The sequence below is a fragment of the Thalassophryne amazonica genome, chromosome 8, assembly GCF_902500255.1.
Source record: "Thalassophryne amazonica chromosome 8, fThaAma1.1, whole genome shotgun sequence".
Classification (NCBI taxonomy): domain Eukaryota; kingdom Metazoa; phylum Chordata; class Actinopteri; order Batrachoidiformes; family Batrachoididae; genus Thalassophryne; species Thalassophryne amazonica.
The window spans coordinates 98,346,302-98,368,269 of record NC_047110.1 but is presented as its reverse complement, the minus strand read 5'-3'; the positions used below and the strand labels follow the sequence as shown (position 1 = coordinate 98,368,269).

The following is a 21,968-nucleotide window of genomic DNA, read 5'->3' as shown; positions in this document are numbered from 1 at the left end:
CATCTCAAATGCTATACCTGAGGAAGAAGTAAACATTACCCACCCAATGAGCAGGCATGTTGGTGACCGTAGTGAGGAAAAGCTGCCTCAGGTGTTTTTTGCTTGTAGGAAGAAACTTCAAGCAGACCGGACTCAGTGGGGTGAACATCTATACTAACACTATAGAGCAAAAGCACAAAAAGAATGATTAGAAGATTCAGTGACAGAAATGTTACAGCTTAGTCGGCAGTCATATATAGTCCAGTGTTCACAGCGATGGACTCAAGAATTTGAGAAGTGCATTTTTCAGTTCATTGAAACTTTAATGGAAGCAGCTGTTGTAAATGTAATGCTTCTTTATAATTCTGCTTCTCCTTCCGTTGACTTGTTTATATGTTTCGTCTTTGAGACAAGATTATTGGTGCACCACTCTGTTGACTCACTTTGCTTTCTTTTCACAACATTTTTGGTTTTATCATATCAATATTTTCTCGCATCCTGCAGATATTTGGTTGTTCCGCTGCCGTGCCGAGCGGCAGCACCAAGCCCCAGTTAGACGGTGGCTGGCTCTCATCTGTGGCAAGAATGTGAGCTCATTCAGCCGCACTGTGTTCAGAATTAATCAGCTGTTCTGTCCCAGAAGCCGTCATTCTTCATCATTCACTAGAAACTCACACTGCGTATCTCCCTGGCGAGAAGGGGGCATGAGGGCAAGAGAGTGTGAAAAAGGATGTGAAACAAAAGAGAGTGGGAGGAAAAATGTCTTAAAATCATAATACAATATGTTGAAGTCTTTATATGCTCATGACAGTGATGGTGTTTGAACAGTTTGTATATTGTGTGTTTTCTTGGCTGTTTCTTGCTTTGTCTTTGTATATGTTTAAAGTGTTAATTTTGTAATTAACTGAATAACAGAATATGAATGTCTGCCAGGGAACATCACTGAATTTATGGCACCTTATATTGTCTGGTTGTTATTTACCTGAGTTGCAGGCAGCTGGTTTTTACGAATGAAAAGATTTGAGAGCAGGATAATAAGCAGGCCAGATGGAAAAATATGCCATTTTCCTAGCTGTTTGGATGTAACTATCCATTGTTTTCAGAATTTTAGTGTAATCTACCAATTATTTGTGCAGATAAACCAGTAATAGAATATGTGGGAAGTCAGCCAGCTTTATGATTGAATGAAAAATAAATAAATCTTCCTACTATTTTCTGTACTATGTGTCGCACGGCAGCGTTTCGTCATGGAGAGAGAGAAACTAGAGACATTCATCATGAAATGCCCCGCATGCAGTATTATTTTCCATGCAAAGTGCAGTAATATGTACTTGTATGGGGTGGGTATTTGGTTGAAGCCTTATGTGCTTGATGTAAACTGGGATATACAATGATAAAATTGGAGATTGGCATATTTATTTAGAGGATGTGACAAACAGTGACCATAAAAAGGCGGTCACGGTCACCAGCCTTCAAAACAAATACAACCACTGGTGACCTTGAAACGGAGGTCAAGGTCACTGGCCTTCGAACCCATGCGAAGTACTCCTCCAAGGCATGTACCCACCAAGTATGAAGTTTCTACGAGCAAAAGGTGCCGAGCTATGTTGTAGCAAAGGATTTGACAGTTGTGACCATTGGTGACCTTGAAAAGTAGGTCAAGGTCACCGGCCTTCGAACACGTGAAGTACTCCTCCAAAGCATGTAGCCACCAAATATGAAGTTTCTGCAAGCAATAGGTGCCGAGCTACATTGTGGTGAAGGATTTTACAGTTGTGACCACTGTGACCTTGAAAAGTAGGTGAAGGTCACCGGCCTTCGAACCCATGCGAAGTACTCCTCCAAGGCATGTACCCACCAAATATGAAGTTTCTGTGAGCAATAGGTGCCGAGCTCTGTCGCGGCAAACGAATTGCGGCCAGACAGACAGACAGACAGACGGACGGATGGACAGACAAACTGATGGAAGAACGGACGGACAACCCGGATGCTATATGTCCTGCCTCACGGTGCATAATTAGCTAAATGTGTGCATGTTTACCTCAATACATGTAAATATTCTTTTAAAAAACAACTACAGTATACTTTTTTAAACAGTTAGCCTAACTGAGGCTAGCCATCCCCTTCATTGCAGTTCTGGCTGTAACACAAACTGCACATGGAAACAAACAATCACACACACACTAATTAAAGCCTGCTGAAAACTGTCTCTCATGATATTTGAGCCAGTATCTCATACAACCTGCTTCATTTACTTGTTAACTTATATGCTGCATATTAGTTGCTAGATATTTAAAATAAAAATAAATCAGAAAATGAAAAATGACCTTTCTAATGGGAACAAAAGGCAGCTTCAGAGTGGAGGTCTTCATTCATCCATTTCAGAGAAATGGATGATCTTACCTCCTAACTTATTTATCTCAGAGAAAATGATGTGATTATGATGATGTGGGAAGACGGCTTGTGAATTATTTATACAACTCTGGCGGTTTTATTCTTCAGGTAGCATGGTCACTGTCAAGCACAATGTAGACTCGAATGTAATATTACTAATATTACTTAAACATTTGTCAACATTTAGCCAAATTTTACAGCTGAACTTGTGTGAAGTTCTGTGATTTTTACCCAAGGCCAACATATGGCCATTGGGTATTGTGAAGACCTGCCATCCGTCCGTCTGTGCATCCGTGTGTCTGTCTGTCTGTGCTCAGCATAAGTCCAGTTCTATTACTGCCAGTCTTCAAATTAACAGGGAACATTCTTGGGACACAGACCTTGGACAAGTTCAAAAATGGCTAACCTTGACGTATTTTAAGAGGTTAAAAAGTCACATTCTGTTTGAATCTGTTCTGCTTTGTTTTTGAGTAGCCAGTCAGAGTAAAGCTGCACTGTGATGTCAGTGGCTGGTCTCTCCAAAACCGCTTTGCGTTGTGTTTATATGCATGCCTCTCATATATTGTGTAACAGCTAGCGAGAAATAAACACTTCTAAAACTGAAAATGCAGTTTTTGAAACCTAATAACACCTCTGAAGTTACTTTGCGGACGTTAGCATGGTGACATCACAGGCTGGTAGCTAGCTGCAAAACTCTGTTTCGTTTGTGTGTAAATAGAGCCTCTTTGTCATATATTAAGTAAAAGATAGTGAGAAATAAACACTTCTAAAACTGAAAATGCCGTTTTTGGAACCAAATAACACCTCTGAACTTACTTTGCGGACGTTAGCATGGTGACGTCACAGGCTGGTAGCTAGCTGCAAAACTCTTTCGTTTGTGTGTAAATAGATCCTCTTTGTCATATATTATGTTAAAGCTTGCAAGGAAATAAACACTTCTATAACTGAAAACGCTCTTTTTGTAACCTGATAACACATTTTGTGGCGTTACTGTGCACACTAACTTCCGCTAACTCAAAGCTAACTTCCTATGGAATTAAATTTGTCTCATTAATACCAGAAAATGTACAGAGGGTGATCTAGAAATATTCCTTGATTTGCATTACTTCTGTTTTTGTCCAAAGCTCATGTACACGCACACGCAAAGCCTCCTGCAGACGCTTTTAAATCGTAGATATTGTTTTATTATCAATATTTACGATCAGTATCTCTTAATCAAATATTGTTTGATTAATAAACGGGCTTCACTGAACATGTACAAATTGTATGTAAGAAAACAGGATTTTAATAATTAATTAAACAACTGCAGATTATAAAGAACACAAGGCTCATATGGCCGAGGGTATTTTAGCATTGTCTTATATATATTTTTTTACTTTCACCTCATATATTGTGGTATTACCCATTACGTTTTTTACAAAATTGCAGAATGTACTGTGTGATGGAATGGCATAAATTACCTACAGTTGTGTTCAAAATAGCAGTATGTTTAAAAAATGTGAGTAAAGCTCAAAATCCTTAAAATACCTTTTATTTCCATACACACAAATGCATTGAGAACACTGCACATTCTAGTCCAAATCAAAACATGAAGAAAATGAAGAAAAGGTGCTGATTTTTTTATTTACTGTAATTTCCAGACTATAAGCCGCTACTTTTTCACACGCTTCGAACACTGCGACTTTTACAATGATGTGGCTTATTGATGGATTTTTACAGGGTTTTTCATAAGTCAAAATACTTCAGTTGATGCTGTCAGTTGATTTCCTGAAAGCTGCGCTCCTCATGCGGTGTAAATTCACACACAGTGTAAATATAAGGTCTTACCTGTTCGTTTTAGTGAAGAAAAGTCCCTCTCTGGCACTTTGCATCGTCAGATCAGTTAGCGGAGTGGAGCCTTCTCCTTCACCCTTCCACACCGGTTCTCTGTCAATCAATCAATCAATTTTTGTTGTGAAAGTGACGTGACACGGACCCACAACAGGGGGCGCTAATGAACGGACAATGGATAAGCCAAAAGTAACAATTTAATGTTGTGAATCGCACAACAACGTACAGACAATAACAATATGGTGGACTGTCAATCATACACCAGGTGACGTGTGGGCAGGCTCGACAATAGAAGACGCCTGGAGAGAGAAGAGCTGGATCCCCACACAGCTTCCACCACCAACGGAGCTGAAGAACACCGGAGCCGCCAAGCCCTGCGCCCCAGGTGGCCGCTGTCTTCAGCAGTCAGACCCGGTACTGCTGGCAGAGAACAGAGACAGTCCAGATGAGTGTGAGTTCGCACACTCAGTAATCCCACAGTCTGTCTTAAGTAAAGGAGGGAGAACCTCCACCTCCAATCACACACACTCGTGCAGCTCCTGGTCAACCACTTATCTGAGTTGGGGTGTGAGGCGAAGCCGTCACTGTCACACCAAACGCCAATCCTCCAGATAAGGAAACACTCCAGGAAAACGGCTGCAATAGAAGTTCAGGTTAAACACACACAGTGTCAGTCAGCAGAGAAATTACCTGAATGGTAGTTGATTTCTCGGCGGGGAGGTGGAGTTGCAGTCCGGCCTTTATGGTGGTGGTGATGAGAAGTGAATGAGTGACAGCTGTCACTCCTGGTTGCTCCGACGCCCTCTCGTCCCGCACTTCAAGCAGGGCGCCATCTTGTGGTGGTGGGCCAGCAGTACCTCCTCTTCAGCGGCCCACACAACAAATTTTATTTATATAGCGCCAAATCACAACAAACAGTTGCCCCAAGGCGCTTTATATTGTAAGGCAAGGCCATACAATAATTACGTAAAAACCCCAACGGTCAAAACGACCCCCTGTGAGCAAGCACTTGGCGACAGTGGGAAGGAAAAACTCCCTTTTAACAGGAAGCCGCATGTTCTCCTTGAATTGCTGTCTTGATGGAACAAGTCGAAAAAGTCACAGCGCCTTATTAACGTCTCATTTATCGCAGATTCCATCCAATCCTGGCTGCATGCGATGAAAGTTAGAAAAAGAAAAACTTAAAATTACTCAGTTCTCCGTGTGGAGCAGCGAGACCATGCCCGCGCGCTGGATGACGTGTGCATCAATATTTAACACAAGACAAAAAAGCATTTACGGTATGTATTTAATTAAAAGTTAAAAAATCTTTCTGTGTAAATATCTCATGTTACAATGTGGAGACCCACAGCTTATAGACAAGTGTGGCCTATTTATGTACAATTTCTTTTTTCTTTTTAAAATTGGTGGGTGCGGCTAATCTTCAGGTGTGCTCTATAGTCCGAAAATTACGGTATTTATTTTCTAGGCAAAAAAAAAAAAAAAAAAGAAAAAAAATGCATAAAAACAGACAGGGCTGAAATGTGAAATTTCTAGGTTTGGTAGATCTCTGGAAAAACTCACATATACAAAAAATGGCCAGTGAAAAATGCTAGGTGGTGCTATAAAACATTTTGACAAAAACAATGTGTAATAATTTTTTATCCATGTGGTCATAGAAAAAGCTTATACTGTTGTAATGGGTGGAGTGAGCTCTTTCCAATGGTATAGGCTACACCCATTGCACCTAGATAGCTTTTTTCGCAATATTGCAAAATATACGGAATTGCCCCGAACAAACTCTTCTCTGGATTTTTGATGTAGAAAAGCCAGATTGGTGTCAAAACATTCTCTGGTTGGTGAATCTCAATAATAACCTTTGAAAATGTGTTGCTCTGCTTGTAATTTTCATGTCTTTTCAGTTTGACCATGTATGATGCTCTTTACTTCATGATGTATTTCCTCATTAATGGGATCACTGAATGGCATGAATTCGGGCAGGTAAAGGCAAAGCATGTTTTCTTTGAATTTCAAAGGTACAAATTGCTCAAAATTTCATGTAGATTTTCCCTGAGAGTCATACAAGGTGCTGTTTTACTGCCAGACCAAAAATGGCGATAAAGCAACTCTTAAATTTGTTTTTTGTTTTTTTCCCATATTTTTAAATTCATTTTAGAACAGCCAAAACAACTCAAAATGCGCTCTCAATAATGGATGGACCAAATATTGCCAAATTTGCCAGCTTCAACCAGAATATTGTTTTTGGTGTGTAGAGCACAGTACAAACTGTCTGTATATATAAAAAAAAAGACTAGCAAAAAAAACACCAGGTGGTGCTATAAATAATAACACTGCTTTGAAAAAACAATTTCTAATAAATTCTGATCCGTTGGTCACACATCGGAAACCTTTATACTGTTGCGATTGATGGATTAAGCTCTTAAAGAATGATATAGGCCACACCTCTTTGTGCCAACATAAGTTTTTCACAATTTCCAAAATGTGCAGCATAGGCCGTCCTGAGCTCTTCTCTGGATTTTTAACGCACAAAGGTCAGCTTGGTGTCAAAACATTCTCTTGAGTGTGTTTACAAGTTTCTTGACTAGGCACTTGAATTGATGATGTTTAATTCATGACATATCTCGTTAATGGGATTACCAAATGGTTGAAATTTGTCAGGTTTGTAGAACACAGAACAACCTAGCCACAAACAGAGAATGACTGTTAAAAACCGCTAGGTGGCACTATAAATAATAAATATGTTTTGACAAAAACAACTTCTAATACCTTGTGATACGTTAGCCACAAATAGGAAACCTTCATACTGTTGCAATCAGTGGAGGGAGCGCTTTCCACACGTATAGGCCACGCCCATTTGTGGCATCATACTTTTTTCCACAACATTCCAAAATATGCAAAATAGCCCATCGTGAACCTGTGAACTTTGAACTCGACCTTATGCACAACTATTTCATTCATGATGTGTTTTCTCATTAACAGGATAACCGAATGGCATGAAATTTGGCAGGTGTACGTACAGCCTTTGTTAGATCCACAGTGCTAAATCTGGTGGAACTGCACCACTAGATAGTGCTGCAGTGCATATTTTTATGAATTTCAGAGTGCTAACATGCTCCAAAATTCATGTAGAACTTGCCTGAGAATCTTACAAGGCTTCGCCATGGTCCCTGTATGAGACAGGCCTGGATCCGGTGGTGGGGGTGGGTGTTGCTTAATATTTGATTGCAAATCTAGTCAGATTTATTACTTTACAGAAAGTGAAGAAAAAGGAATATTAGGCTGTTTAAAAAAATAGCAGTGTCTGCGTTTTCTTTTTCTGTGACCCTTATTACACCCTTACAAGTGGCCCTTTTATTTGAGGACGATGGCAGCAAATGTTGTATATGCTGGTTGTACTGCATTTCTCTCTGAAAATGTGAGTAAAATGGATTGTTCCAGACATTGTTCCGAAGAACAGCCTTGATTAAAAAGTTGATTGGTGAGGGAAAGCATATAAAGAAGTTAAAAAAATGATAGGTTGCTCAGCTAAAATAATCTCAAATGCTTTGAAATATCAACCAATACCTGAAAGACTTGGAAGAAAATGGAAAACCACCACTCAAAAGGATCGAAGAATAGCCAGAATAACAAAGACTCAGCCAACGATCAGCTCGAGGGTGATGAAAGAAGGTCTAAAGTTACCTGTGAGTACTGTAACATTTAGAAGACACCTATGTGAAGCCAAGCTATGGGCAAGAAGTCGCCCATAAAGCAGGCCAAAGTAGCAGTCACACTGCAGTCTCCAGTGCCCAACCGGGGAATGAGAGGCTAAATGCACTTCTGCAGAAGCTTTGAGAGGTTAGTTTGTCAACATGTACCTCCACCTTGTGAAATATGTCCAGATTTTATCTGTAATTTTTCCATTGGAATCTATTTTCATCTGTGTCTATTATTTGAGTCCAGTCACTGTCTTTCATTTTCCATTTCCATCTTCTTTAAAAAAAGTTTTTATTTATTTCCTTTTTGCCGCTTTCAGTCGCAATTAAAGATCTCCAATGTTTCATTGGCTCCCTGAAGCTAGCACTAGCATATGTAGCTGGCTGTGTCTTTTGACTCTTCAGTGGCATGCTGGTAAATGGAGTTTCTTGGTGTGTCATGGTGCCTTATTGCAGTTTTTAACACGTTTTCTGGAAAAAGTTGAATTTTGATCATATTGGCAATCAAAGATTGCCAATCCTGTGTTTAATCCTGTAGAAGAAAATTCTAGCGGAGACCAAGAAAATTATTTTCATGACTTAAATCATTTAAAAAATTCAAAGTGGTTACAGGTTTAGGCTTCTGAGTGTGACTGGGTGAATATGCTGTGTGTTTTTTGTCCAGTGGTTGTTGTGTGTACCTGTTGTGTTGTATATTGTGCTGCTTTGATTTTCTTAATCAAGACTTTGGCTCCTTTATCATGACAAATCAGCGTTCGGTGCTATGAAAACCAGTGTAAGGAAAATGGGAACAGTGTTTTTATTGATCACATTGAAACATCATCCTCGATAAACGGAGAGGAAGTACCCTTGGGCAACACAAGCTGGAAGTTACGATGTTTGTTGGTGAGCTACAGTATAGCTGTCACAGTTTGGAACGTAGACGTTACAGAAAGGTTTTCTCATATTTTGTTACCGTAATTATAGTTTAGATGTGTTGTGCAACAGTGAAACTCTTTTAGCTCTCTTTCTCTGACCTTCCTTTCTTTGTTATCTCCTCAGGCGTTTGGCCAGGCTTACTCCACCCAGCGTAAAGTTGCAGAGGACGGAGAAACCAATGAGGAGACGCTGCTGCAGGAATCGGCCTCAAAGGAGGCCTACTACACAGGCCGTCTGCTGGAGCTGCAGACCGAGATGACACTCAGCCGCTCTGTGGCCTCCAATGCCCAAGCAGAGAACGAGAGGCTAAATGCACTTCTGCAGGAGCTTCGAGAGGTCAGTTTGTCAACATGTATCTCCTGTAAGCAGGTGATTTATAGCTTTGTGCTGGATAAGCATCATGCAAGAATGAATAGAGATTCTCTTTTTAACACGCGTGATCAACGAACAGAATCATTCAATGAAATGTGCACTAAGCTTACAGAAACATGCAAGTGCCTTATGTGATATATTGAAGTTATAGCTGCTTGATTGGTATATTATACTTTGTCGTAATACTGTCCAATTGTATTCCAGGGAAAGGTATGACATTTGCTGTGAGGCAACAGTGCTAACCACTAAGGTACACGTACGAATTATATTCAAAGAAATGAATCATGCTGCAAAAATAATAAAATGTTTCTCTGTGCCAGATAATTTGCAATAAATTGTGCTAAGCATGAAAGACTATAAACAGTTATGTTGTGTATTAACACTTTACGGCCCAGTCACACGGCACACGACCATTCCTGAACGAAGGGAAAAAGTAAAAAAAACGTCGCAATTCGTTGAGAAAAGGTGGATGAAAGAGCTTTTGTCACCGAACAGTCTGCGAAGCAAGAGTGCAAAAGGGACGAAAGAGGAAATTAACAAAACCGAAGCTCACGATCTCGACGAAACACGCCTGGAGCCACAGCTGGAGCAGTGTGTTTCTGCATCTCTGAGTTCCAAGACTCGGCGCTGGGACGGAGCTCAAAGCACCTGAGTCCTGGAGAAACTGCAAACAGAATCTGTGGAGATCTGTGTGCACATCGGTGGACCACCTGCTCTGGTTCCTCGTCCAGAACAAAAGAGGGATCATCTCCATCATTATCAGAATCCACACTGTCTGTTGACATGCTGCGCGCTCCGTCTTGCTCCAATTAAAAAAGAAAAAAGTGTGTCGTGATCACTATGTTCTAAGCCATATATATTTATTTCTAACAGAAAACTGTCAAAAGGGAGAATAAATATAAATATAAGTGTAAAGATGATTGAATATATCAGAGCAGTAAATTAATCAGTGCGTGTGAACGCGCGCATTGACTCACGTGCGGTTATTCCACCAGCTGATCACTGAGCCAAAACGTGAATTCTTCTTCCAGAACAGCTCTTTATATAATCATTTTGATTCATCTACCCATTGCCACATGTACAGAAGGACTGGATTGTCATTCCTACACTCATATTGTTATATTTAATACAAAATAATAAGCGCACGCAGCAGCTCCTGCTGCCGCTGTTGCTGCATTCATGTACCGTCGGAAATTAAACAACTTTTTTGTTGTTTCAAATTCAACAGTTGCTTGTGGCAAAATAATTAATTATATCCACACAAAAGATTAATTCTGGCCTATGTAAGGTGCCTGAGCCCATTGAAGCTGCCCCCCCCCCCCCCCACACACACACAGATAAAAAAAATCCAAGCAAGCAGGCTGAGTTTTCCCTGTAATTTCCGAAGGCACATGAAGCAGCAGCAGCCTCAGCGCTCACAAACCGGCTTCTGCGCTGTGTGAAAACATTCAGCTGCTCCAACGAAGTCAAATTAAACAATAACATGACAAAAACTAAACAAACGATGAAAAAACGTCAAGAATGACAGCAAAACGAAACATGGACGAATTGAGATTTTCATTGCCCTTCGTTCAGATTTTTCAACAGTTTAAAAATCTGACGTAGCGCCAGCTGCAGGAATGAAGCTGCGTGAAGGTTAAACGATGCCAACGACAGTCAAAGAAAGTCCAGATTTCTTGTTTCGTCAGGGCTTCGTCACCCTTCGTTAAGTGCCATGTGACTGGGCCTTTACATTTAAAACTGAATTCTTTTGGATGAAACATCCTATAATTTTACCATAACATCATGTTGATCAATTCATTATGTAGTTATTTTTTATAATTAGTTATTTGTTGATTATTGGCAATTGTTGTTACTGTCTTTATGATTTGGACTATAAACCTACAAAGTATTCAAGTTTTTCATGGACTGAAAAAGTCTTACTTTTTTAGGACACTACTTTCTTTCATAAAATAGACATTCTTGCAAACTTGGTCTTTTTTAAAATCAACATTTGGAAATTAAAAATTTTACCTTTTCCTTTTGTACAAATAAAAAAACACATTTATACAGAAACAGTAGGGAGGTGGAACGCTCTGTTGAAGTTGGAAGATGTCACATGCACACGTCATTTCGGAGCTCAGCAGCTCGTCTGAGGAGTGTCTTCTCCCAAAGCAATCAAATGGATTAATGAGATTATTAACCATCAGATGATCAGGTAAAACCTCTTAAATCATTCTAAAGTCAGTTTTAAGCAGAAACAAGGCTGTTTTAAGCAGAAACGAGGCGATACTCTGATACATTGAAATGACTGACGCCCAGTGAACGCATCAGCTAACAGCTCATGTAGCTACGGTGCTTCCTCCGTCTTTTATGATGAAATAATGCTGAATTCATGTGGAAATGATTGTTCTACAAAAGCTTCAGATATCTGTCGCTGAGAGAGATGATGACTGCAGTGCAATTTTAAGCAGAAACGAGGTAATATTTGGTGAACCACTAATGACGCATGTGCAGTGAAGCCAGGATGGACTGATTTTTAGGGGGAGACCATTCGGTCTGCGACACCTGGTTATATGGGGCCTCAGTGCATAACTAGCTGGTTCAAAACACTTTGAAACATTCCAGTTGATTTAGAGTTCAAACATTAGAGCACAAGTGAATGAACTGGGATTGCACAACTTTTCAATTTCACATTTAAAGGTTACAGTCAGCGCAGGCTCTCTACGTGCACTGGTGCGTACAGTGCTTATTAATACAAGTCTTATTGTCATAATGACGGGGTGGATGCTCTCACAAAGCGCCAGCAGTATGAGTGTGCGTGCGAGGCATACGTCTCTGCAGCCACAGTGACGAGCAGCAGAAGAGTTCGAGTTGGGGTCAGACGCCACGGCCATGACCCCATTGTAGGGGGCAAATCCGGGGCTAAACTGGGGAATAAGTGAAACCCCCTGAGCTCGGCACATGTGCAGAGACAGAGTGATCTGTGCACATCCAGTACTACATGCACAGAGGACATTGTAGTGATCAGGAAAAGTTTTAAAATCGGATTGTTTCTCTTGGAGGTGTAAACCTGACTGAATAAAGGCTGAGCATGTTAACATGATATACATTTGCTTTATTAGTAAAGGTTGAACACATTAAACCAAATGTCAAGCTGATTCTACAGGCAGTGTTCATTGTAACACTAAGGGCCCAGTCACACCTTGACGACGGGTGGAAGAGTTAAGTCTGGCTTGGTTTGCGTTTTCACCGCCAGCAGAACCCTTTTCTTTGACAGATTTTTTGTCTTGGTGAATCATGGGGTTTATTTTCATCGCGTGCAGAATGCTGAAGAGTTGACTGTGTAAAACGCTGACATAAATGAATGACTTGCTGTGACTCTTTTAACTTTTAAAATAAGTTAATCCTCTCCTTCCCAACTCTTCTGTACTTTGCTGCACGGTGAAACCGTCTGATAAGACCGATGATTAAGTTGTGCACATATCACTCATCACAGAACCTACTGTGGACAAACTGTATCTGCATGAATTACCGACCAATTTCCATTTAAGTCAAATGGGAGCCTTGCTACTTTCAAGACATGAAGTTTGTAAAATGTGTAAAAAAAAATGTATAATTTTCCCTAGGAGGAAAAGGATTAATTTTCTTGCGAAATGCGCAAAACACAGAGGGACTTCTTTTAAAACACTATGTTTCAAGGAATTACAGTATTTTCAGACATCCTTTTCCAAAATCAGGACGCTGAATGTGGATAAGGTTTCGTCAGGCTGTGATGATGAATCTGACTGAAATGATGTAACAGGTAAGATTAAGACCTTATATTTACTCAGTGTGTGAATGGTTTTAATATTTGAAACAGTCTGAACTGTTTGTATGACAGGTTTCAGTTATTTAGCCAATCAAAGGACAGCATCAACGGACGTATTTCGACTTAATGAGTAACTTACAAGAAACGTGTGTCAACAATCGGATAACTTACCTGCAACTTGTGTCCTGCTTATGCGGAACGTAACAGTCATACACTGGCATGCATCAAAAATATTGTGCATGCCCAAAATTTTGCAACGTACTCGCCGTATTGTGACGTATATCAGCGTGCTTCAAAGTGCTCTTAACGTACACAAAACTTACCCATTACTTATCAGAAGGGCGCTAGCATTTTTAATAAGCTCAGCATATGCTGGCTAAATCATCAAGGTGTGACTGCGTGTAACAGTTGCGTACTTTTTGTTGTGGCGGCAGTAGAAGCCGAAGGTATTTGCAGCGAGACTCCAGGACGGGGTTTGCAAAAAAATAAAACTGAATGTCATTATACTTCACTTATACAAGTATAAATATTTTCTTGTTATTACCAAGAAACTAGGGCTGTAATTTTTACTGTTTTATTACGTCTGCCAAGGATGTAATAAAATGATCTGCATTTATTTGTTTGCTTGTTTGCTTATTTATTTGTCTGTCTGCTAGCAGGATTACATCAAAACTGCTGCACAGATTTTGACGACATTTTCACCACAGATAGATATTTGATATTTGGAGGTGAACCGGATCCAGATCCGGATTCTGGATCAAGATTTCAATTTATATAGGTTTTGAATGATTATATCAAAAGTACATCACGGATCCTCTCCAAATTTGGACCACAGATAGATATTGGGGCATAGAAGACTCCACTGAATTTTGGAGGTGATCCGAATCTGGACTTGGTGGATGTCAGAAATCTCCAATTACTCTTGTTTTTTATGTTTTATGAAACAAACATAAAGCAAACAATTGATGACTGTTACTTTATTGTTCAATAAATTTGATCTCCCCATGGGTTGAAGGCTCTAAAAAGTGGTGCAACACAACTGGAGTTTTATTTAGTGAATAAATTAGCAGTTTTGGAACATGGGTTTTAAATGTAACAAACCGGGACACTACGGGTTACATTCAACATGTGTGCCCATCAAATCAGAAGTAAATTCACATAAATTAGTTGAAGTGATTTCTGTTTATTTTTTACCAAAATAATACTTAGGTGCTGTGTGCCACAAATTTGGTGGGGTTTGGTGTCTCCCTTTTCAGATAAAAACTCAAAAGAAAAATTCCAAAATAATTATGTCCTTTATGTTATCACAGTTATTTAATCAGTATATATATATAGAGAGACAATCATTTTATATTTTTTCCCTGCACATAGGGCTGTTCTGTTTTTAGTGCCCAATAATGTTTGCTTGTTTAATGGTGACCCCTTTTCATGAAGTGATCCATCTACAATTTGGGCACAGGTTGAAAAATCCCAGACTTCCCATTTGAAGCCATCATAGTGTTTTGCAGTGAGGTTAACGTCAAAGGTGTGTTGTGCCCTTTTGCCCTGTGGTGGGATCAGAGTGCCGTACTGTCCCTGACCCCTGCCGTTGTGGCCTTTCTATTGGGCCTCACTGACTGATAATTGGTCTGTGATCCTGTGCACTTCATACCCGGCTCAGCCCTAATTCCCTGCATTGTCACGACGATATAATGAGATGGCACAACAGGACAGAAGATCGTGCTAGCCGAAAAATACCAAACCCAAAAATATGTTATCGTATGAATTGTCATTTCTGTTTATTATATTTGTTAAATGGCATAATGTGCTTCTGTGTGTTCTTTCCCTGTTTTGGTATAAAGATGTTTTTCATACAGCTGGAAGCTACTGTTATTCTATTGACTTTGTTTGGGCTCCATTAGCTCGGCGACTGCAGGAATTACTGTTAGCTGTTGTACAAATCAAAAGATTCACTGCATTACTGTGGTCTGTAGTTTTGGTTCGGTTGCCAATTTAAAAATCACTGTGATCATCCCCTCAGTACACAAACACATACATTTGCAGTGTACGGACAGTAGTGAGGTTGTTTAGCACGAAATCCCAGAAGCCCCTCCTCTATCCATGCTACCTCCTGGTACTGTCAGCGTCAGCACTTCTGCTGTGTGTGTGTGTGTGTGTGTGTGTGTGTGTGTGTGTGTGTGTGTGTGTGTGTGTGTGTGTGTGTGTGTGTGTGTGTGTGTGTGTGTGTGTGTGTGTGTGTGTGTGTGTGTGTGTGTGTGTGTGTGTGTGCGCAAAACTGCAGGATAGCTGCTGAATGTAGTGCAATAGGAAACATACACACATATGGTATGTTAGTCTAGAGTGTATGTATTCTGTAATTATACTTCAACAAATACAAGAACTACTGATATCCTTATTGCATCCATTAAAATCACAACACCGCTGTTGTGCTGTGTACCTTCTGACATTTAAACAAATAATTGTGTAAAATATTAACAGATTATTGTCTCTTGCTGGCTGAAAGGTCAGAAGGGGTATATGCACTAGATACGTGCATCAGTTCCAGTTTCCTGTGTTAAAACTAACAGTCACCAGATGTGTTGTATTTTCTCCAAATTTGAACTGGGCATCTTCATTGGGAGTATCTCTGACAAGCTACAATTTGAGGATGACCTGGTTTCACCAAGACCCTTTAAACCTAGAATGGGCAACAAGGGCCAAAACGTTTCAGGTTTTCCTTGCAACCAGTCGTCTCTGCAGGTGCTTTTACCGATGAACTGCTCCCCTCAACGTACAGTACTGATGATCTGTGAAATCATCTGCTGAGGTGATCAGTAGTGAAGAAACCTTGTAGTGTCTTAGACCTTCATGGCAAACTATTGCCCATCCCTGTTCTAAGAACCACCCATTTTACTGAGAGGATTGACCCTCGTGTCTGTAAATTTCACTGGGCATCTCAAGTGAGGGAATATTTGAGCATGATCAGGTTATCAAAGACCTTCTAATGGTCATGTACTTTACTGAGCAGAGTATTAACTCTTCTGCCCAGCATAACTTGAACTAAATGTCAATTTGCAACAACATTGTTAGGTCAGCAACACTGGTAGTTGTGTATATTGCCAAGTACAGCATCAGAACACAAAAGACATATTTCCCTGAACATCTCCTCGTTTATCTACCAAAGCAAGCAATCAAGCCAGCACTAAACCATTTGAATGCTGAGTGTGTTCTCTTATTTAGTTATGAAAATAACTATGAATGTAGCCCTGCATAATCCCACAAATTCATATATACTGTAGCAGTGTTCCTGTTTCTTCCCATCTTTTCACCTTCTATCTGTTCTTTGCTGTCTCTACTCTAGACAAATGAGATACTGGAACTGCAGAGATGCCGGATGAGAGAGGAAATCAAGGAATACAAGTTCAGAGAGACACGATTGCTTCAGGATTACACTGAGCTGGAGGAGGAGAACATCACGCTGCAGAAACTAGTCTCTACACTCAAACAGAGTCAGGTCAGCAATTTATTGGTGAAAAAGGAGAAGATGGTTGAGAACCACTGTCCATTGCGATATGATGGCCACCTGCACGTTGAACACTCTTACACTAACACAACAGTCTGCAGCATCAGCAGGGACATCACTGCAAATCTGCATGTTAAAGTTCACCTTGTTGATTTGATAACAAAATAATTAGAGACATCGTCTGAGACACAATATGATTTCTTTCATGAATCTGGACTTTGTGGCAAATTGCATTGAAATTTGTTCAGAAATATCACTGTCGAAAGTGATCAGCCTTTTGTTTTCATTGTTTTTAATTAGGATTTTGTCTTTTTTTTTTTCCATACAACATAAACAATTTCTAAATAAACATAATAAAATTAAAAAAACACAATTACATACTATATATATATATATATATATATCTATATATATATATAGATAGATATATATATAGATAGATAGATAGATATAAAGTACAAATGCCATACTACAGAGAGTAGTATGGCATATTCCAGTTGTCCAGATGTCAGTCCCATTCATAACTGTCCTTCAGGTGCACCACAGTCCTTTTAATAAAGCCGAAGAGGAGTCCAAACCAATATAGTCCAAAAAAGGATGCCATGTTCTGTAAAACCGGTCTTCATTATCTTGCATAATATTGGTGAGGTATTCCAAAGGGAGAAGATCAAAAATTATTTTACAACCAGCCACAAACAGGACACTTGTCACTAACCCACTGCAAAAGAATATTTTTCCTCGCTGCAAATGATAAAATATTATACCGTCTTTTATCAGTTCCTGTTTTCATATATTTGCTTGGCAGCCCCAGAATCAAAGACCTAGGGTCCATTTCTATATTAATATGGAATATTTTCTCAATTTCACCAGTAACTTCCACCCAGTATCTTTGAAGCTTCTGACAAGACCAAAAACAGTAAAACAGTAAAACAGTAAAACAGTAGTTTTACACTTCAGACACAAAGGGGACAAAGAGTGGTTGAAGAGGTGCCTGCAATGAGGAGATATGTGCAATCTGTGTAAAATTTTAAATTGTATTGCTCTTATCTGAGTACAAATTGAAATCTTTTTTGCCAAAGACCAAATAGTATCCCATATTTCTTTATCTACAACCCCTGGCAAAAATTATGGAATCACCGGCCTCAGAGGATGTTCATTCAGTTGTTTAATTTTGTAGAAAAAAAGCATTTCACAGACATGACCCAAAACTAAAGTCATTTCAAATGGCAACTTTCTGGCTTTAAGAAACACTATAAGAAATCAAGAAAAAAAGATTGTGGCAGTCAGTAACGGTTACTTTTTTAGACCAAGCAGAGGAAAAAAATATAGAATCACTCAATTCTGAGGAAAAAATGATGGAATCACCCTGTAAATTTTCATCCCCCAAATTAACACCTGCATCAAATCAGATCTGCTCATTGACATTGACCCTATGCCATGACATTGACCCTATGTGTCTTTTTGCAAGGAATGTTTTTGCAGTTTTTGCTCTATGGCAAGATGCATTATCATCCTTTCAATTGTCCAAAATATCAGCATAAACTTGTGCATTTATTGATGATGTAATGACAGCCATCTCCCCAGTGCCTTTACCTGACATGCAGCCCCATATCATCAATGACTGTGGAAATTTACATGTTCTCTTCAGGCAGTCATCTTTATAAATCTCATTGGAAAGGCACCAAACAAAAGTTCCAGCATCATCACCTTGCCCAATGCAGATTCTAGATTCATCACTGAATATGACTTTCATCCAGTCATCCACAGTCCACAATTGGTTTTCCTTAGCCCATTGTAACCTTGTTTTTTTCTGTTTAGGTGTTAATGATGCCTTTTGTTTAGCTTTTCTGTATGTAAATCCCATTTCCTTTAGGCGGTTTCTTACAGTTCGGTCACAGATGTTGACTCCAGTTTCCTCCCATTCGTTCCTCATTTGTTTTGTTGTACATTTTTCGATTTTTGAGACATATTGCTTTAAGTTTTCTGTCTTGACGCTTTGTCTTCCTTGGTCTACCAGTATGTTTGCCTTTAACAACCTTCCCATGTTGTTTGTATTTGGTCCAGAGTTTAGACACAGCTGACTGTGAACAACCAACATCTTTTGCAACATTGCGTGATGATTTACTCTCTTTTATGAGTTTGATAATCCTCTCCTTTGTTTCACTTGACATCTCTCGTGTTGGAACCATGATTCATGTCAGTCCACTTGGTGCAACAGCTCTCCAAGGTGTGTTCACTCCTTTTTAGATGCAGACTAACGAGCAGATCTGATATGATGCAGGTGTTAGTTTTGGGGATGAAAATTTACAGGGTGATTCCATAATTTTTTCCTCAGAATTGAGTGATTCCATATTTTTTTCCTCTGCTTGGTCTAAAAAAGTAACCGTTACTGACTGCCACAATCTTTTTTTCTTGATTTCTTATAGTGTTTCTTAAAGCCAGAAAGTTACCATTTGAAATGACTTTAGTTTTGTGTCATGTCTGTGATCTGCTTTTTTTCTACAAAATTAAACAACTGAATGAACATCCTCCGAGACCGGTGATTCCATAATTTTTGCCAGGGGTTGTATAATCACAGATAGCTCCCTCTCCCACACACCTCTAACCCCCTGTGTGTCAGTAGTGGATAAACCGTTAAGTACTCGATAAAATGTCCTCAAAAATACTTTTGATTGCTGGCGAAACAGGATTTCCTCAACTGCACATATGTCAGGGTGATCAATAATTGTTGTACTTTGAGTAATATTGTTTATTGTTTGTTTGGATCCCCAAAGCTGCAGCTACTCTTCCTGAGGTCCAACAGATTTACAAATATAGTAAATCAAAAATACATTCAAAAAATATATAAAAATAAATAAAAATACAAATCACATATCAAAACAAAAAAGATATCAAATCAAATTAATCATCATCATGGTGAAAGGGTTGACTCAGATTACTTTTTATACCGATAAATACTGTTTCAGAAGTTTTTTAAAGAAACATTCATTTGCAATGAGTTTGATGTGATCCGGTAATAAATTCCATTCATACATACCCCTAAATGTGACAGTGTTCTTAATGGCATTGGTTCTAGCTACAGGTAATGTAAAATTTCCCACCACAGCATATCTGGTTCTGTAAGTATGATTTTCTGATCTAAAGGAAAAAATTCGTAAACAAAATATAAGGTAACTTAGTGACAATAATCTTTCTAACAAAAATGATCAGTGAATATAAGTCTATCTTTGACTAACAAACAATTTAATTTTTTATGCACTGTAATGATATTTGTCCTATAACTGCATCTAAGTGCCACACGAGCAGCCCTATTCTGAAAACTCTGTAATCTGTTCATCATTTCTCCAGTAGCATTTCACCAAACTACTGGGCAATAGTCCAAATATACTAATAATAGTGCACTAATAGCATACTTCCTTGTAGTGCAACTTAGAAACCTTCCATGTCTTTTCATAATTGATATACGAGGTCTATTAGAAAAGTATCCGACCTTATTATTTTTTTCAAAAACCATATGGATTTGAATCACGTGTGATTGCGTCAGACAAGCTTGAACCCTTGTGCGCATGCGTGAGTTTTTCCATGCCTGTCAGTTGCGTCATTCGCCTGTGAGCAGGCTTTGAGTGAGAGGAGTGGTCCACCCCCTCGGCGGATTTTCATTGTCAGGAAATGGCGGAATGATTTGGGCTTTTTTTCCATCAGAATTTTTTCAGAAACTGTTAGAGACTGGCAGGTGGAAACCATTAGAAAAATTTATCTGGCTTTCGGTGAAAATGTTACGGGCTTGGTAGAGAATAAGGAGTGTTACTGTCACTTTAAGGACGGCCCCCAGCGGCTGTGGGGCGCGCCGCGCTCCGAAGCCGCCATCGACAGGGTGAACAACCATTTCATTTGTAAACAGATGGCTGTCTGGATCCGTGACCATCGTGTGCCATTTCTCTGGTTATCACAAGAGGTGGACATCAACCATTTTCCGGCAGATTTCACTTTTAACAAGAGATTTTGTCATGGAAAGCCAAGCGGAGGCTTCGCGCGTCATGATGGATTCGCTACTGGAGCGAGACAAAACCACCTCCATTTTGGTCTCACAGGACGGCTTTGAGATGGCGTTCAGACAGCTGTCGGTGGTTTTTCCATCGAGTGATTATCCGAGAAATTGTGGATGTGCCTGGACATGCCAGAACATGTCCCGTGAGGCTTCATCACAGCGTTGCTGTGCGCCATGTGGCACCGCTTTGACGCGCGAAGCCTCCGCTCCTCTTTCCATGACACAAACTCCTGTAACAGTGGAATGTGCCGTTCATTTCCAAACTGGACGCTGTGTTTTATCCGGGACGCCGTCTGACTAGAACAGGAATTGTGAAAAGACGTGGACATCAGCACTTTTTCGGCACATTGAGACAGACGTGCGGAGGAATTCCGCGCGTCGCGACGGCGCCGCATGGCGCAAAGCAACACCGTGATGAAGCCTCACGGGACATCAAGATGCTGATTAGACACCATGATTAGTGCACAGGTGTGCCTTAGACTGTCCACAATAAAAGGCCACTCTGAAAGGTGCAGTTTTGTTTTATTGGGGGGGGATACCAGTCAGTATCTGGTGTGACCACCATTTGCCTCATGCAGTGCAACACATCTCCTTCGCATAGAGTTGATCAGGTTGTCAGTTGTGGCCTGTGGAATGTTGGTCCACTCCTCTTCAATGGCTGTGCGAAGTTGCTGGATTTTGGCAGGAACTGGTACACGCTGTCGTATACGCCGGTCCAGAGCATCCCAAACATGCTCAATGGGTGACATGTCTGGTGAGTATGCCGGCCATGCAAGAACTGGGACATTTTTAGCTTCCAAGAATTGTGTACAGATTCTAGCAACATGGGGCCGTGCATTATCCTGCTGCAACATGAGGTGATGTTGTTGGATGTATGGCACAACAATGGGCCTCAGGATCTCGTCACGGTATCTCTGTGCATTCAAAATGCCATCAATAAAATGCACCTGTGTTCTTCGTCCATAACAGACGCCTGCCCATACCATAACCCCAGTGCCACCATGGGCCACTCGATCCACAACATTGACATCAGAAAACCGCTCACCCACACGACGCCACACACGCTGTCTGCCATCTGCCCTGAACAGTGTGAACCGGGATTCATCCGTGAAGAGAACACCTCTCCAACGTGCCAAACGCCAGCGAATGTGAGCATTTGCCCACTCAAGTCGGTTACGACGACGAACTGGAGTCAGGTCGAGACCCCGATGAGGATGACGAGCATGCAGATGAGCTTCCCTGAGACGGTTTCTGACAGTTTGTGCAGAAATTCTTTGGTTATGCAAACCGATTGTTTCAGCAGCTGTCCGAGTGGCTGGTCTCAGACGATCTTGGAGGTGAACATGCTGGATGTGGAGGTCCTGGGCTGGTGTGGTTACACGTGGTCTGCGGTTGTGAGGCTGGTTGGATGTACTGCCAAATTCTCTGAAACGCCTTTGG

At 40.2% G+C, this 21,968-nt stretch overlaps 1 protein-coding gene across 4 annotated transcripts in view; it reads left to right on the top strand.

Annotated features, from left to right (window-relative positions):
* bicd1a (bicaudal D homolog 1a) overlaps positions 1-21,968 on the top strand; it is a 98,832-nt gene that overhangs the window by 38,397 nt on the left and 38,467 nt on the right. For all 4 annotated transcript variants that reach the window (XM_034177066.1, XM_034177065.1, XM_034177067.1 and 1 more), the window contains exons 2-3: positions 8,940-9,152; positions 16,319-16,471. In XM_034177066.1, the coding sequence (XP_034032957.1) occupies positions 8,940-9,152; positions 16,319-16,471 (366 nt within the window). The remainder of the gene's footprint in view (positions 1-8,939; positions 9,153-16,318; positions 16,472-21,968) is intronic.